At 36.0% G+C, this 19,020-nt stretch overlaps 1 protein-coding gene across 2 annotated transcripts in view; it reads right to left on the reverse strand.

Annotated features, from left to right (window-relative positions):
- The window catches only part of LOC123866565 (bifunctional heparan sulfate N-deacetylase/N-sulfotransferase), a 73,337-nt gene that overhangs the window by 26,031 nt on the left and 28,286 nt on the right, over positions 1-19,020 (reverse strand). For both annotated transcript variants that reach the window (XM_045908209.1, XM_045908208.1), the window contains exons 5-10: positions 16,745-16,951; positions 10,405-10,582; positions 9,590-9,835; positions 7,047-7,209; positions 4,251-4,433; positions 2,463-2,692 (exon numbers count right to left, since the gene is read on the reverse strand). In XM_045908209.1, coding sequence (XP_045764165.1) covers positions 2,463-2,692; positions 4,251-4,433; positions 7,047-7,209; positions 9,590-9,835; positions 10,405-10,582; positions 16,745-16,951 — 1,207 coding nt within the window. The remainder of the gene's footprint in view (positions 1-2,462; positions 2,693-4,250; positions 4,434-7,046; positions 7,210-9,589; positions 9,836-10,404; positions 10,583-16,744; positions 16,952-19,020) is intronic.

Below are 19,020 nucleotides of genomic sequence, written 5' to 3' on the forward strand. Positions count from 1 at the left end.
CTAGTTGTTGTTTGTATCAATCTCATAATTTAGATCAAATCTCTCATGAAGCCTCTACGTGATGTCCTAATCCGGACTTTGTCCCGTGTGAATACATACGGGTACAATATAATCATTTCGTTGTAAGAGTTAATGGAAACGTGTAGATATATATGCATACAAAGCAAAGATATTATAAATCTCCAGATAGGTTCAGCTCATACATTCATATTTTAAAAAGTGAAGATAAATTCGTACAGTTGATGGGTAACACCCCATGCACGAAGCGTCTCAGGTTGAAATCTATAGAGCGCGCTTTAACTTTGCTTAGACTTAAGTTTTGCTTAGACTTAAGTTTTGCTTAGACTGAAGCGCTATTTCGTTTTAACCGTGTCTTTAGTCTGAGCAAATTCAAAGTGCGCTCTATAGATCTCATGCTCAGACTTTATAGATACAAGCGCGGTATTTACGTACGTTTGGGTAGGCCGACATCTATGAGCATGCTTCAAAATAATATGGCGGTCTGTTATCAGTCTTTAGGAGCCGTTGATACAATTGTTTATTGCAATGAGGACGGGAAGAGCCATTGAACACAGCTATAAGTAGCTTTCACGGGAATTTTTTTATCTAAATCTACGTTATACAAAAAAAAGATACAGTGAATGTGTTCACAGTAAAATCCATTTCATCATAACATTTGTACATTGTTGAAGTAAATGTGTTTTCTAGCGTATTCAGAGCGGAATAGTCAAACAAATAGGTGCCTAAACAATATAGTATAAATAAATACAGCGGGGATTGAATTGGGATCCAACATTTACATTACAATAGTTTCGCTCTTTTACAACTGGCATTCGATTTCGATCACTTCGGAGCCAGATATTCCAGAAGCAGCAAATGAACTTGCACCAAACCTGTTACAGTTTGAAAGTTTGGTAGCGACTGAATTTAATCTATTTTATTTAGGTAGAAAGATCCAGACATTTTATATAATAGAAATACAATAATTGATTTAACTGGATACTTACGAGCAATTAGATATCGTCGGAATTTTATAAATACATATTCAACAGCTTTTGCCAATAATAGAAACGTTTACTCGCGCGGGTTGTGTTTAAATCCAAGTTTAGAGGACTTCACTTACAGTTTCCTTCAATTACTAACACTATTTTTAATATTGTCTTTGCTAGTAAAATTAATAAATATAAAATTAACTAGCTAACAATGTCTTCCTATTAATATTATGACGAGGAAATAGAGATTACATTGTAAATTTTATTGGTACGGAATCTGTGCGATTTATCAGTTGAAAATTTATTATAAAAAACGTAGGTGAAGAAGAATTTAATAGAGATACAAAAATTGAGGGAAAAAGCAAGAAGTAAAAAAAATAATTATATAACTATGTAACCATTCATATCGTTAATACGTGTCAAACAACCAGCTCGTACTAATAAGATTCAAGGCTTTTGTGAAGAAGAATTTAATCAAGAGATATAAAAACTCAGGAAACAACGCGAGAAGTACAATTTTTTTTAACATAAGTATGTAACAATTTTTATCGTCCATACGTGTCAAAGTAGCAGCTTTTACTAATAAGGTTCAAGGCGTGTAGCACCGTGAGAGTACTTGAGAATTTCATATTTTATTCACGACCCTCATAGTCAACCTGCACGTAACATAAATCAGGTTATTTATCTTTATTATGTGTTGAGAAATGGTGGAGAGACTCGGGCGAATTACGGAGCGCGGCGTTTATTGAGGTGCCCCAAACTAGTGTTACGACGGCTACTATGTTACACTATGTTACTTTCTGAAAAAGGATCTGCACCCAATTTTTAATGGTTCCGTAGTAAAACAAAGAACCTTATAGTGTCATCTAATCCATCTGTCCGTCTATACGATAAACTATCGGGCCGCTTGACTTCGCACGGTTTGAACAATTATTACCTATCCCATGTTCATCTGATGTAATTGTACATTACAAATGATGAAAGAGTTTTCAAATAGGTGCTGGCAGTGGTTCCGAAGATTACTCCGGAAAAAAATCCTCCTGAACATGAAAAATGAGTGTCGAGTAAAAAGTTCTGACACATTTAGCTTCAAATAGCAAAGGTTGACTTTTATTTTTCAAAAGCGATCCTGTTTATGTTGACTACGGGAACCTATGGTCTACTGGCGAAGCCATGTGTCAAATTTTTAACAAAGTCACACTAAGACTGTGAAGAAGTGAGGATTAAGTGATTGTACCATGAAACATTCTGTGTTCTAGCTGGCTATGTCGTGAATGTGCAACACTTTTTCACTACAATAATAACAACAGAACACAACAGGCGAACCCGACGACACAAAAATAAACGCAATATAAATAGTATTTGTAAATATAAAACAGCGTTTGCTTGTTTGTTGTTGTGTGTTGTTTGTTTTCAGGAAAATACTTATCTCACGATGCAGTAAAGCAGAAGTGCATAATAAAAACTTACCAGTCCAATCCTTTCAAATAGTTGTTGTTATTGAAGAACTGCAGCTCTTCGTAAGTAGTCGGGCTCGGCAGATTGGGTACCAGATTAGGATGCATGGCCAGAAAGGTGTACAGAGCTGTGCTGCCAGTTTTTTGCGGTCCTATTACGAGGATCTTCGGTAAGGTGTCATATGTGTCGCACCATTTGCTCTTCGACCAAATTTTTCTATGTCGGATGTCGTCGCATGGATTCTGTTCAAAGAAAAAAAAAATTATGTCGTATCGGGTTCACATTCTTTCATTAACATTTCAGTTCCGAGATCCAATCTATCGCAGCATTGCTATTGGAATAATGTAGATGAATGAACAGTTTAATTCCAATCCGTTGCACTATATCTAATCCAGTGTAGTTATATTCTTGTCAAGCACTGGAATAACATTTCTAGAGTAATTTATAGGACATCATGTGACCGAGGCATTCCGCATTATTTTCATATTGGAAGTTACAATATTTAAAAAGTAACAAAATACAAGTAAATTTTTGTTTCGTTAAAAAGTATTCACGCCTTTATAAAAATAATATATTCGTTTGAGTGGATTATTCGTTACATATTCATTCATATAGAATTGAGTAGGCCTTGTATTTTGCACGCTCGGTACGTATATTTATACTAAATATGAGTATGACAGAAGCCAGCATGGGAATCAATTCTGCAAATTGAATCAGCGGGTGGATTAATATATGCTTCGATGAATAAACTAAAATATTATTTATACATTGAGCCCAAAAAAATATTTTCTTTTTACATGAACAGGATAAAATTATTGGATTGGAAGCAGGCGCAGTAAGTACCTACCTATCGCGAACTCCAGGATCATAAACATACGGAAAATTGTTAGGAAAAAAGTAGAAGAGGAAGTACAGGATACAATTAAATGAAAGCAATTCTAGTTGAGGCTAAAACCTACAAAAGTAGTGGTGAAGGAAGTAGTAAGAAGCACAATTCACATAAATAAAAATCATTTTATAGTAAGTAATAAAATCTCCGTTAATTTTTTTCTACTTTCACTAGAAGGCCTGGATTTACCAGTCGAAAAACAGGGGATGATATTTTAAATCTGCTATTCAGTGGACGGTAAAATTCGGTTGATACTTTCAATATTTTATTTCTAACATTTCTCGTGAAAATGATCCGAGCAGGCTTTACACCTGGAACGGTTTATTGTGTCGAAAACAAAACACGGCATTCAGTGTCACTATAAAGACTTATCGAAACGCCCCGCCGCTAGATGCCCCTGAATATTCATTCACAAAGCTCTCGAGCCCGAGGTTCAACAATGGACAAGCGTTCCCATTGTTACCCGCGTCTAGTGCGTGGACATGCTTTGTAGTACAGCTCTGTATAACACAATCCGATATTCTGAAATCTGGAATAGTCTAAAACTATTAAACTGGTGTATGCATTTAAATGATATTGGACTAAGATTTTGCAAAAGTTTTACAATATACAAAAATCAAGAAAACTATAAAAAGTAGGTAAGTAATTCGATATATAATCAGTCTAAATATAAATTCTTATCATTCTATTTGTCATTGGCCATTCCAACAATAATAAATCAAATTATTATAGGTATTATCGTAAAATATGACTATGTGCGAGCGGCGGCGCACTCGCTCATGCCAAGAAGGGTTCGCTGCTAGAGTATGACTTGCTTCATACAGTTTCTTGTACTACAAATCGTGCACGTGCCGTGCCGCTATCATGTCCAAGCCTGTAGGTGTAGACACTTATCAATATGGTATACTCACCCCCCATAGTGGATTCAGCTCATCAGGTCGCAGTTGGAAGTACTTCTCGGCGAGCGCGAGCGGCGGCGCGGACGCCAGGCGCACGTTGGTCCAACATCGCAGGAACTTCACCACGGACTCGAACGTGTACAGCGCCAGGCGGTCGTTGCCGTAGTTTGACATGTGCGTCATGAACACGTTGATCTAGATATAAAAATTAATTTTAGTGAGGGTCCCAATGAGGGTTCATAGAAATGGCGGACGAATGAGACGTCAGGTCCAGACACCAAATCCAGCATCAAATCGTTTATGTATAAAGGAACTTTTATGGGCCGGTGAACCTCTCGCCTAAGTAGTGGTGTAAAATTAGGAACCCTCATTGGAAAGATTCATGGTAGTTTTTTAAAGAATTACTTTCTTGAATGAAATATATTTTGGGTTTAAATTAATCTGATTAATATGCAAAAAATAATCAATTTCAAAACAGTGCAAATAAGAATTTATTTGAATATTTCAGTACAACACTCGTTTACGTCAATTTCCAGTGCAAGCGGTCGGCAGTAAATCCCACTTACAAAGTTATTAACCAGCAACGGACTCACTATAGCATATTACTAGCGGAAACTTAGTTCAATCACCAACTTGCAAGCATAAACTTGTGAACAATAATTGTGACTACAAAACGAGTTTTCAAACGTTCTTATTATATGAATTATGTATTAAAAAAAATTATATTGATACAATTAACATCTCAGTACCATCCAATGTTTTTTTAACCGACTTCCGAAAAAGGAGGAGGTTCTCAATACGTCAGAATCTTTTTTTATTTTTTATGTAGGTATGTTCCCCGATTACTCAAAGACCCCTGGACCGATTTGGATTTTTTTTTCTGTTTGAAAGGGTATACTGTGCAGGTGGTCCCATATAAATTTGGTGAAGATCTGATGAATATCTTCGAAGATGCAGAACAGAAGTCCTCAATGGATAAGATCAAATTGTCAAAGCAAAGAGCTTCACTCGACTTCATACCTAGGTACATTACAAGTGTAGCTAAACAAAAGTTATTTTTTACTTTTTAGTGTTTGTGGTTTTGAAGTCGGTTTTATTTTTCTTTTGAAATTTTTTTTTGAGCACCATGTGCGCACTAATAAAGGATATTAATTAAAATAGCCAAGTAATTTTATGTGAAAGTTCATCAGTTTGCATCAGCAATTTTGTTTCCTATAGAAAATTTCATGCTTCTACATTGATTTAATATTAAGTACATTCACGTTTCCCGTAACCTAGCTAAATGTAAATCTTTTAACAGAAATAGGTACGCCAATAGAATAGTAGATTTGAACATAATAGCTGTTCAGATTTTACTATGCTACCCTTAAACTTTTAAGCCCTTTGGACATGTATAGATTTGAAGTCGCTTCACAGGCAAGGCATTGCTAAAGTGCAGTAACTACCTCAAGCCTTCTATCTATTAAAAGAAACACCTAGACCAGAGCCAATTTGGGAGAGCTCGTTTCCGTAATTGGAATTTCCAGGAAACGGATACGAACTATGTTGCTTTAAAAGCGAGCGAGCTATATAGTTCGTGCAACTCAGTTATTTGTCAAGGAATCGATCATTATTCCATTTCGTACACTAAGAGAAGGTTAGTACAAGTTTGCACAATATCTCCACAACGAAAGAGATACAAAAATGACTTTTTGCACTATATCTTTTTAACATCTGAAAAAAATCGAAAATAGGTTCAAAGTTTTAGGAAATTGAACGAACGTTGGTTTCATTTTATCAACTCAAAATAAGAAGGCCTCATTGACTGGACTATTGGGTCCTTTTTACTTTGATGTGTGTGACGAAACCCATCAACGTTTTTGAGTTTTGTAAGATCGTACTAACCCAACAGATGCCTAGCAAACACTTTATAAAACGCTTGCAGAAATTAGAAACATAGTCCAAGTACCTACACTCCACAGGGTAGTGCAAGCACAAATTCGCTAACCACAATTTCGAGTGCCAATGACCGCAGGATTTAGTGTCATTACTATACCTTGCCACACTGGATGGGTTATGTTATAACGAAGTACTGGATTAGGGTTTCCGCTAACGTGCTAGAATTTAAGCACTATTTTTATGCCTAAATTAAAAAAAAAAACAACTTAAGGCTCTACTTATTATACTATATTACCTAATTGGGCTGTCTTAGCCCAAATTGGATATTAGCCGATATCTAGTAATTATATTTGTATAATTTCAAAAGTAAATCACGTTCCGGATTTTTTTTTGTTCTATAACATCAGTGCAAGTGGCAACGCAAACAGCATTCCTATTCTTCGTTGTCGTCTTCCCCGGCACAGTTAATGTAAATAGCGTTTTAAGGCCTTGACCCAGTCAAAAGAAGCTAGTCGATTGCGAAAAAGCTGCATCTGAATCATTGCTACAATCTCAAATTATAATTGATGCCATTGTTATATTGAGTGTAATTGTCATTTTAACATCAATTTTGGATTTACCTTTACACAAGTTCAAAAAATCTATACAATTGAAAATTATACAAGACATAATATTGTATATCAAATCTTTGAAAAGAGCAACCGCCGAGTTTCTTCTCGGTAGGAAAGGCATTCCGAACCAGTGGTAGATGCATTTGACGATCCAAAAGTGCTTCGAAAAGTCTAATTGAAAAAAATATATTTTTATTTATTTATTTATTCACTGCATTTAACGTACTAGTTCGTATTTAATCTGACTGATCGTGCCCAATTTGTGTTCACATAGTTTTGCGATTGAAACACTTTTTTGGATTAGTCGTATTCTACTTACAGGGTTGTTTATTAGGGTCTGGAACAACTCCCCACCCTGGATGGATCTGTCTAGACGCTGTCGGCCGCCCGGGTACCGCTCCAAAAGCAGAGTGTGAGTGAACAGTCCGCAAGTTTGACGCGGCAGCACCATCACTCCGCGATGACGGAAACCACGGCGTAATCTGATAGAAAAAATAATATTTTTAAGATGGCGGTTCCTTAGTGCATATGAACACAGTACCACATACACATTTTGCCTACAGCCTAACTGCTTAAATGATCTTGATAAGCACAGAGATAGCCTGCTTTCGGGACACGGACCAAGATAAATTACGACGTGAAAATTTCTTAGTCTCGCGGCAAAACACGAATTTCATGCAAACAATATCACAAGCTAGTTATTTACCTAATAATTTAGGTCAATATTCACACATGCTCGAATTTTATATTTCAATTTTAATTTAATTAGGTTTGACATATTCCTTTTAGGCCAACAAAATTAGAAGTACTTAGAACAATTAAGTTTAAAAAAATAAAGGATTAAAATATGCAAAATTTTAATTCGCACAAAGCTTGTCCGGCTAAAACTTGTTCTTCTCCGATTTAAATTCAGCTTGCATTTTCATTCATTTAAATAGCAAAGTAAACAAACAGCACTGGCGTCCCGACTAGAATTTAACAAATGCGTGGACATGTAGGGACATACAAAAACCAGACCACGATATACATATTTACTTTGTGTAATTAACAATTACTTAGGTTTCTTTTTTGCGGTTGTACTTGGACGAAAAAATGGACCATGTATGAGTAGGAGATAGATAGGTTCTGCTGGAGAGATTATTATATTATTACCTACTAGGGAAGCGAACGTCATAAATCAGGCGTAAAAACAGCGCCCCTGTCGTTTGATTAAAAAGACGTAAGTTTGTAACTTAATGTTTACAAGTTAACATATTATATTAAGTTACTCTTATTAGACCTATCCAGAGTTATATTAATATAAAGATCATGTTATACTAGATTATTGCACACCCGAACATACAAAGTCAAAGTATTGCCAGCGCCTATTTACTGATCAATAAAAAGGACTAGTTTCCTTGAATATAGGTACAATATACATTGTACACCAATTAGTCAGTACCAATATTACGAGACTGCACCTTCTAATAATCTGAAACTTTTCTGGATTCTGTCCACGACAATCCCGGTAGTTTTTTAGCAGAAATTTAAAAATTTAAGTAAATAGTATCAAAAATCAATCAAGCATACTTAGGTATTCAGTTAGGCGATTTGGTGGAGCATCTGCAATATCAGGACGGAAATGCGTGTACAATGCATAGTGAGACGTCGCCGCAACGCATCGCTGCGGTCTACAGCAGTTCGGAAACCGCAACACGGTGCCAGTAACAATGCCCAATAATGTGCTGTGCTGCCTATTCGCTCCTGAATAATCTACGACTTTACTTTTGATTTTGCTTACCTAACATCTCTATAATAGAGTGAGAGCCAGCGCGTGCCAGACTTTCGTTATTTTTTAAAAGCTGAAAGTTTATCTGCGTATCAACTTTTATAAAACAACGGCCTGGCACGCGCTGGCTCTTAGTCCATAGGGCGAATCTCTGCCAAAGGTCTATAGTTCTGGTTCTGCATTTCGCACTATGCGTGATGGTCGGATCTCTAATCTCTATTTCTACAGATCGCAAATTGGAAACAAAACTGACTCTGAAATAGCCAATCACGATGCGAAAATTAAGAAACTATTTGAAGGTATTCGTCTTTGATTGGGTAGTTTTGACAGTAAAACGGAACTTCGAAATTCGAACCGTTGGCAAGAGAATTGAAGCAACTAAGTTTAAAACCGGAAAGGAATCTTTAACGATGTTCGAACTGACTATTGTAATATTGAGTAACATAGCCTTTCATCGTATTAAAATTCAATGGAACCTAGCACAAAATTGTCTCAACATTTTTTTCATAAAAACGAGATCGGGTTTCAGCTTTTTCTTATGTGGTCTGAGATCACGAAGATAATTTTGAAAAATGGTCTCGCCAACTCAAACATATTGCTAACCGAAATACCGATGGTCCGATCTAATACTTTAGATTTCCCAAGGCTACATCCCAGACATATAATAATTTTGATGATTTAGGTATTTGCACAAAAAAGTTGAGATAGGTTTCGATATCCCAAATATGTTAGAATACTTGTAAGTATAAATTAATTTCAATAAAATTGTCAATCAGTTTTTCGGTTCGTTTGGGATTTTTGAGCCTTAGGCATCACCAAAATTTGATACTTAATCAGTTATGAAATTTGATTAGATATCTGGAGAGTCCCAAGGTAAATTGCTTGTTTAAATGTTGGGATCATATGCTACAAAAATGAGGTTACAAAATATATAGCCAAACTTACCTCGCTGGTCGCAAATGGGGGTATTTCTCAGTACTCATCCCAAATTTTTATTCAAGGGCGAACTGTTTGTTCAACATCATGTCCTCATAGAGCTGGAATGACCCTAAAGTTGTATAGATGGATGTTACAAAACAGAAAACCAAACTTGCCTCGCTGGCCGCAGGTGGGGGTATTCCTCAGTACTCGTAACTCTGAGATCCCAAACTTTTCTCCAGGCTTCATAGAGCGGTTCGTGTACGGGATATACGCCGGAGTGATGCGGCGATACCGAGTAGCACGAGTTCGTAGGAATGCCGTGTTCAAGGGCGAACTGTTTGTTCAACATCATTTCCGCTTCGAGTTGGGACACGTTGCTGTATAGATGCGGTTGCTGATGGTTCCACATGTGGCAAAACCTACGCAATAAAAAAATAGATTAATTTATTAAAATTGGCTTTACGGCACTATTGCCGGCCTATTAGTGATTACCGGCCAAGTCAATTTGGGAATTTGTTATTTCTAAAACGACTTAGGTTTTGTCTGGTGGGAGACTTGGCCGTAGTAACTAACCTAACACAGGTCACAGATGTGTGTCCGGTTTCTTTAGTTGGCAACGTTTTTGATGTGTAGTACTTCTATAACTATTCTGAATTTCGTAGTTGATTCAAAGAAGACTTTTCGATGTAAACTTGGACAAGGCGCATTCTATCCTAGCATGTGGTATGGCCTAGTTTCGAAAGCAAGGTTGGCCTAAAGGATAAATGGATGACTGACCTACTCACACTGGACGTTAGGTCTGGATATCATCACAAGTCACCACAAATTGAAATTATTTGTGATTTATACCTATTATTTGCTGGTTTATCTCCTAAAAGATTGTAAAGGTCAGAGTTAAGTAATAAGCAGACGGCGATATCGTGAACACTATTAGGTCAAAGATAAGTACGTCCACATTTTGTAATATTTTTCTTTTATTGATACTTACCAGTTAAAATGTTGCCGATTCTTTAGAAGCGCATCGTCGCCTCTGTTCTCTAGGGAGGTGCCGTGGTGGTAGTACTTGGCACTGAAGCCGAGATTGAACCGAAACCCTGGTACAAGGCGCTGCAGAGCAGCCTGTGATGCCATCAAAGCTGAAACATCTTCCTCGTGTAGGCGCGTTCCTGTGTAAACAAATTTTATCGTGAAATACGAAAGATAACCATTTAAAAATAAAGCTAATACTCGGAAGCTATAAAATAAAAAATCTGCACGAAAACGAAAGAAATTATAAAAAAATCTTTTTAAAAAGTTCTTCTCCTCTGGTATTTTGTACTGAAGAATTTACTTTAATAACAGCAGCGGCGATTCCTTAATTTCATTTACGAATACCGAGTTTTATTTTGAAAATAAAAATATAAAACATTGAGACTTTTCTTGCTTCACCCGCTTATAAGCTAGAGCTACGTCCTATAGGAAGATCCGGTTTCCGGAGTTCCAGACATCAAGTATACGGGCAGTAAGCTGTCCTAGTATAGATAAATAGAAAGGGTGGATTATTATTGAAAGGGGTGCGTGTCTGCATCGACATTAGAGTAACAGGTAGGCGTCGATTCAGTTGGCGCAATACAGCATACTTAATGTGGAAGTCTCTATAAAAAAAATTATGTCCAGAAGCAAACCTCTATCGGTTGCCGACGAACGTGTCTAACATTGTTATAATAAACTAGAGGATACCCGCGACTTCGTCCACGTGGTTTTAGGTTTTTAAAGATCCCATGAGAATTGTTGATTTTCCGGGATAAAAAGTTTCCAATGTTGTGTAGGTATGTCAATTACCTGAAGCTACCTCGGTATCTTTCGTACAAATCGGTTAAACGACTAGGTCTTTAGGAATCCCGTGGGAACTCTTCGATTTTCCGAGATAAAAAGTAGCCTATGTCCGTCCCCGGGATATGAGCTAACTCTGTACCTTTCGTGAGAATCGGTTATACTGTTGAAAAGGTAGCAGATAGACAGACAAGACACACTTTCGCATTTATAATATTAGTATGGAATGGATAACTGAATAGTCAACTCAAACATGGTATATAAACATAGCTGCAAAATTCTTTTAGTATTATAAATACGAAAATACACGATTCAAATGGAATTGCATTGCAATTGCATCAATGACTTGTGGTCCATCCAGCAAATGTCATGTTCGGTGAGCACTCATGCGTAACAGTTGAATTACGATACTACAGAGTACCAACAGATTAATACAAATTGAACTCTGTATAGGTACAAAAACAATTGAGTCAAATAAAAATTGGCGCGGGATAAACGAACGGATATAATAAAATCGCTTCACGGAAATTTTCCATGAAATTTTAATTAAGTAAAACAAAATTTTTAATTAACTCATCGAATTGACTTTGGGTGAGTGAATAATCAAAGTGAATTTCTTTCAAAATCTAAAAAGAAAAAGAAAACACTTAGAAAAGTAAAAGAAACACAGTAGGAAAAAAAGATACCCATATAAGAATAATACGGTGTATATTTTCAATAAGTACTATAGTTCTGATCATATTATCAAGGTAATCAAATTTTTTAAAGGCTACAATATTAAAATAGTTAATATCTTCAATGCTCTCCGAAATTTTTATTCTGAAAATGTGACTCTGGCTTTTCTTAATGCTCACTGATCTGATTGCAATGTTTTGATTTTCGTGTACCTCTATTGGATATTGAATAATTTCTGTGTGGTTTACTACTGACAACGCATATCAATCGATTGAGATTGCTAAGCAAGTCGGTAACTGGATAAAGGACTTTAGAGGTTAGAATTTGACCTTTTGGTTTCCTCCGTGGTTATTATTACTAACATCTGACAAAATTGTAAAAATCTAAGAATCGAAATCTACATCTCATAGCCGAGTTATATTTTGAAGGTTCTCAGCGCATTATTATTAAAGAAAATTACGTGATTAATTGAAAAGGGATCTCTCAGCAGAGAGAGATATTGAATGAAAAAAAAATTTCAATACCTCTCTCTGCTTTATATAAAAACTAGCTGATACCCGCAACTTCGTTCGCGTGAATGTAGTTTTTTAAAATTCCCGTGGGAACTCTTTGATTTTCCGGGATAAAAAGTAGCCTATGTGCTAATCCAGGGTATAATCTATGTCCATTCTAAATTTCAGCCCAATCCGTCCAGTAGTTTTTGCGTGAAGGAGTAACAAACATACACACACACACACACACACACACACACACACATACAAACTTTCGCCTTTATAATATTAGTGTGATGATTGCATAAGTAGGTAAAGCATTGTTAAAAAAATAAAATGGTTTCCCTCAGTTGAACAATACGTAGGTGGAGATAAACGATAAAGAGAAATAAGTTGTTCAAACGTTGCGACCATTAACGAGGAGCGCAAAAAGAATTAGATCACTCACCCACCTGATAATGTGGAATAAAACTGATTCAGTCACGTTTCTATAAAAGGCTTAAGCTGGATCTCGTACAGATAGGTTTTACACTTTCCACGCGTGTGCTACTTATCTATATTTAATTTACTATTAAAAACTTTAATTGAAATTATTTTAATGTATAATTCCTATGTATAATTTTTTAAACATCACTTAAACTAGCACATTTTTATTGGTCGATGGAATGAAATGTATCTATTTAATTTATGTAGAACAACTTTTGCTTCTTATGATATGTCAGGACTCTACTACCACACTGTACCGGTTCTAATAGCAGATACTAGGCAAGAAACTCAACAGATACTCTTTTTGAAAGACAAAATTTAACAAGGAATAAGATTACAATACATACGTAATGTGGACGTACCTAAAGGTATATAAGGTATGCGGAGATGCCTGCGAGCGGATAGTGACTAGTGAAATTATGGAGCTAACACTGACAACCAAATAAACCTCATGGGATCAAGAAGTTCATCAAAAAATAATGCGTGTAAGAAGTTTTTGCCCAACGCTTTTCTTTTCCATCAATGAAAGTTAGCTTTGTTAAAATTTGGGTTAGTAAATTGTGACTCAATAGAAAACTATCTAAGAGGAAACAATTGAAATACATTAGTACGATTTTCTGAACGCACATTTTTTGGGGATCATACAGAGAACTGTACTCGTATTTCAAAATAGCCTAGCTATTAACGAAGAGAACAAATATATATTATGGCCGCCGACCCACCTGATTTTATGGGATAAAACTGAGCCGGTCACGTTTCTCTAAAAAGGGGTGAACTCGATCCTGAACAAATAGCTTTTTACACGCATCGCTGTATTGTGTAGCTCTAACAACTATAAAAACATTGTAATAGAAGTAGTATATGTAAATTGAAAGTAGGGAAGTGGATTTTTATTTTTTTGGGTTAAACAGAATTATTTTGAAAAGTCTCCATGTTACCGGGAAGAATAGAACAGAATAGATTTTTTTTATTCAAATAAACTTTTATAAGTACTTTGGAATCACCAATGCATCTACCACTGATTCGGAATGCCTTTCCTACCGAGAAGAACCAGCAAGAAACTCAACACAACAGATATTACACCACATCCCTACCTTCTATAATCCATACGAGGACATAAGCTACTTTTAGTCCTGGAAAAGCAAAGAGTTCCCACGGGATTAAAAAACCTAAATCCACATGGACGAAGTTGAAAGAAAGAAAGAAAGAAAAAAAAATTTTGCGTTGCAAAAAAAAGTTTTGATTATAATCTTCTTGGTAGGTACAGAGATAGCTTGCATTCTGAAGACTGAAAGTTGAGACATGGACAAAGACTACTTTGTAGCCCGCAAAACCAAAGAATTCCAACTGGATTTTTAAGAAACTGAAATCCACATGGATGAAGTTACGTACATTGTCTAGTATAGCATTTTCAACCAGTCACGTTCACCTATGTCGAAAGAGGATGAATTCGATCCGAACAATAACATTTCACACACTCATTCGTGTTATTGAAAATAAAAACCTGAAACGGTGTATACCTACTCCAGAGTAATTTATTAAGGTAAAAAGCGGTCACAAAATTTTCGTATACGGCTTTTCGTAGGTAGGCTTTCTACACATATATTTTTGTGACTTTGTAGGCTTTTATTGTACTTGAACGTATTGTTATTGCTATTTTTGTGAAAAACTAAAAATCCTCTCATTTTATTTGTTAAAAACATTTATACTTAGTTATTATAGTTAATACACAAGTTTTGGTGTCAATTGCCATAGATATAATAATAATATTCTAATTGGAGTAACTGCACGCAGCGATAACCTACTGAAGTCATAATAAACTGTTTTAATCAAATTACTGAACGATAATAGCTTATATTCATTCATGTTGTTCTTGAGAATTATATGTAAATAATAATATATTAATGGGAGATTCACCGGCTGAACCCCGTGGGAGACCCGGTGCGGTATCATAGATTGAGGCTCTTGGTTTCTTTATTTTTGTGGATTTTATAGAGGCCTGGTGAGGGCAAATTTTTATACAAAAATTTTTTAGAAGTTTTGTATAATTAATCCATACTATGTTACAAACGAACAGAAAATATAAAATTTAGTGTTTCGTTTCGAACGAAGCGGGCGCGATTAATTAATTTTGCAGAAATGTTCCTTAGGGGCCTCTAACTACAAATAAACTCATACTTATTGAAGACATCTTCTCAAAGTTTTGATCCCCTTAGATCCAAGAACTAGTTAGGAACGTCCTTAGTCCTGATGAGATCCACTCAGATAAATAATAATTACCTAATTACCAAAAGTATGATAGAAAAAAACTGTATCCTGTCCAGCAATAAAATTGATACCTAAGTATATTGGGACCTAATAGAATATAATAAATCTGGTATTATTAGTATTGACTAGTACAAAGCCCGCCTGTCGCCTATTTTATAATAAGCGGAAAGCTTTCATCAAATTAAATTAATTAGTATTGATGGCTTTCACAAATTGGACTACAATTGCGGTAGGTGGCTACTTTTATAAAACGTTTGGCAACGTATCGAAAATTGCGAATTTCGCGGTCGCCAGTAGACAATGCGGCTCTCCCAAATTTTAAATTTGCATTTAACCGCCGTTATATGTGTTAAAATATTTAATTAATTAATATATTAATTGAACGAAGGCCTTTTGTGCTTTTAACCTAAATTGTACCAAATATTTGAACAAAAGGCAACCAGTAATTTCGATAGATTTTAAAATGATAGTTCTATAATAGTAATGATAGTTCTATAAAAGCAGCTATAGTCTAGTAGTTAAGACATCAGCCTGCTAGTCGGGGGTCCGGGGTTTGATTCCGGACACGCATCTCTAACTTTTCGGAGCTAAGTGCGTTTTAAGCAATTCAAATAAATTCTCAAAGGTGTGTGAAGTCTGCCAATCTGCACTTGTTCAGCATAATAGACTATGACCATACCTCCTGAGGGGATACTCGTGTTCAGTATAGTGAACCATTAATAGATTGATCATGATGATGATAATAATAGTAAATGTAGTGTGTGTGAGTGCTGTTTACGGTTCCAAACGTATCCCATTAGTTTCATCCCATAAATCTTCGGCTTAAGGACTCTTACTTTCAGGCTCAGTTGTAAATCTTACACACATACTTAGACTTTGGTACTTAATTTTGTAATAAATAGTTAATAAAAGAAGCATATTAGGTCTACCTAATGATTTGATGAAGCAATTTGTGTAAGGCTCGGCGCATACGGGCAGTCAAATGACCGGCTGGTCAAACAACCGTCTCGATTTATCATACAAAATTGTACCTAAGCTACGTAATAGTGGCGCATACTTTGAGTATAGAACCATTCACGCGTTGTTTTTACTGCAAAAACGTACACAGTTTTAATGTGCGAACGGTTCTCTATTTAGCCTCTGCACCACTACGTACCTGTTCGTTAAGATTTATCATGTAAAAACCGTGCGGTTTCAATGCCGTCTAAACAGGGTCTCGAGTTAAGGTGCGTACGGGTTAGTACGTGCGGCGTAGTTAAATAACCGGCAGGCGGTCAAATTACTGACTGGATTCATCACGCGGCAATGTATTATGAGAGCGCGTACAAGTGGCAATTATTGTAACGTACAATTTTGTATGATAAATTGAGGCGGTTATTTGACCAACCGATCATTAATTAACCGCCCGTGCCCGCTTAGCCTTATAGTGTAATAAAACTGGTTAAAATATGTGGTTAGTGGCTGAAAAAGCTTATGTTAACCATTTTTTAAATAAAAAGAACGTATTGTTGTACAAAGAACACTACTACTACTTTCCGACCATTTATACAACCATACTGGTCTATTTAAGTCATTTAACAAGTCTAGTACGCTTACCTCGTTCGCCAACAAAGATGTCATCAATATCGACGAGTATCCATCGGTCGAGACTCAAGCTCAACTGGCCGTGGCTGAGGTAGCTTAGTGCGTCCAAAAACAGCAGCCGATGCAGCCAGAACTGAAGCCCGGACCCGAACAGCACTCGTTGGACGCCGTCCAAACGACCATGGTCTTGTACTACGGTCGCTAACGGCAGCCTCTCCTCTGTAAAACAAATTTATTGTTAGTTTACTGCTATTTTCCTAATATTGAGCACGCACTTCGGAGTTATGTGCGTTTAAAAAAATTAAATATCACTTGCTTTAGCTGTGAAGAAAAATAACGTGAGGAAACCTGCATGCCTAAGAGTTCCCCATAAATCTTGTATTGAAATTGATTGTTCTATCAATGCACAGCCTAAACTGCTGGGTTAGAAATTTGAAATTTTGACAGTCGGCTCCTCTTATGGTGTACACACTCATAAAGAAAGACGCTTTGGAAATTCCACCCCTAAGGGTGTTTGTTACATAGGGGATAAAATTTTGGATGAAAATCAGTAATTTTCTTAAGTTATGTATATCGATATGAATATTTGCTCTTTCGATCAAAAATGAAAAAGAGGTACGTGTTTTAGGGTTTTTGGCAATTCCACTCCCTCATCAATTTTAAACAATTCTACTCGAACTAAACCAGGGCGAGCTAGCTATTTATTATAATTTAAAGTATACTTTGAGCAGGCAAACAAAATAAGACTTTCCCCAATAACTAAATTTTTCACGACAGAATCTAAAGGATCATCTAATAATTCTGTACGGGACAAGACTGATTTAAAAAAAAAAAAAAAACACTTTTCGATGCTCTTTTTCCTCGATGTTAGACCTCATTCTGATTAAAACATATTCGGGGCTGCAGAGTTTTGCACTTGGAGAGCCCAAAAGAAGCAATAAAAATATCATAAGTGTTTGTTCGCCGGCTGGCGAACTCATTTTACTACCTACTCTCCGCTTTGGATTATTTTTGAAGATGATAGTGATATGCACGTGGAACAACAATCTCTAGGAAAAAAACATCTTTTTATAGCTTGACTATAGACTTTTGATAATGATGATATGAATAATGATTCATATACTTAGTATATCGCGTAGGTATAGTTTTAGATCTTTTACTTTATTTATTGTATCCTCTACAAGTGTACAGGTTACTCAGTCAAGAGATCACTTATTTAGCGATAAGGCCGCCTTTTGTAAAACTTATTATTTTGCTTTGGTGTATGATGTAAAATAAAGAATATATTACTTTACTATATTAAAGCTTATAATTTTATTTAAAAGCTCAGTTAAAAATTCCTACACAGAATTCTTAAAATACGGCATTTTGGTAAGAGATCCGAGCGTAATTATTTTCTACAAAATCAGCGGACTTGTTAGGAAGTCTTAAAAAACGAGATGCTCAAAACGTTTCTGTTGGCAGAGCTTGTTTGCGGTTCACGGAACCGCACAAAGTACACACCGACCGACGGACGTACAAGTATAACCAAAATTGACTATTTCTGGGAAGATACATTTAAGGAATGGAATAAGTATGTACAAGTTTATGGCGATAATAGGCTTAAAGTGGAATAGGACCCTTTTAGAGGGCCTACATTAATTAGGACGGTACACAATAAGTACTCAAGTGCGAATTATGTATATAGCAATCACATAGTGGTTTAAGGTAGAGCTTCTATTTATAATAAAGGCCCACACACAGACAAACACTTCAAGTTCAAAGCTCTGACGGAAATGTGGACATCCCATGTAGGTATATATTATGTACAAGCAGTTTGTTTTCCATAAGTGAGGTGTGATAACAAACCAGTGCGTACATTGTGACTTAGGTTAAATTGCTTTTTTACGAGGGTTTCTAGTTTTCTACACATTATATTTCAGTACAAGACGGTCAGCCATTTTTCCAGCATCCCAGTTATTGCTAAAAACACAAAATTATTCGGTTAAAATAAATAATAATTATTTATTCAAAGTGGAAAATTATACATGCGTAATGTGCTACTTGTTACGTTAGGCGGAGTCTCAACGAAAAACTTTTAGATCGTTAAATGTAAGGGATCGAGCGAAACCTTTACAAGTAGCTACATGTGTAGAAATAGGTAAATCACCTTTATTTTGACGGTGGTAAAATTTTTTTAAGATACCCGATCGCTCTTCGAAGAGATGGTGAGGTTTTTACCCACTAAACCCCCTCGGTGGTCATCCTCAGCGCATATTAAGAGGCTCCGGGAACTCTTAAGAACATGC

This window comes from Maniola jurtina, chromosome 7, assembly GCF_905333055.1.
Source record: "Maniola jurtina chromosome 7, ilManJurt1.1, whole genome shotgun sequence".
In the NCBI taxonomy this organism is placed as follows: domain Eukaryota; kingdom Metazoa; phylum Arthropoda; class Insecta; order Lepidoptera; family Nymphalidae; genus Maniola; species Maniola jurtina.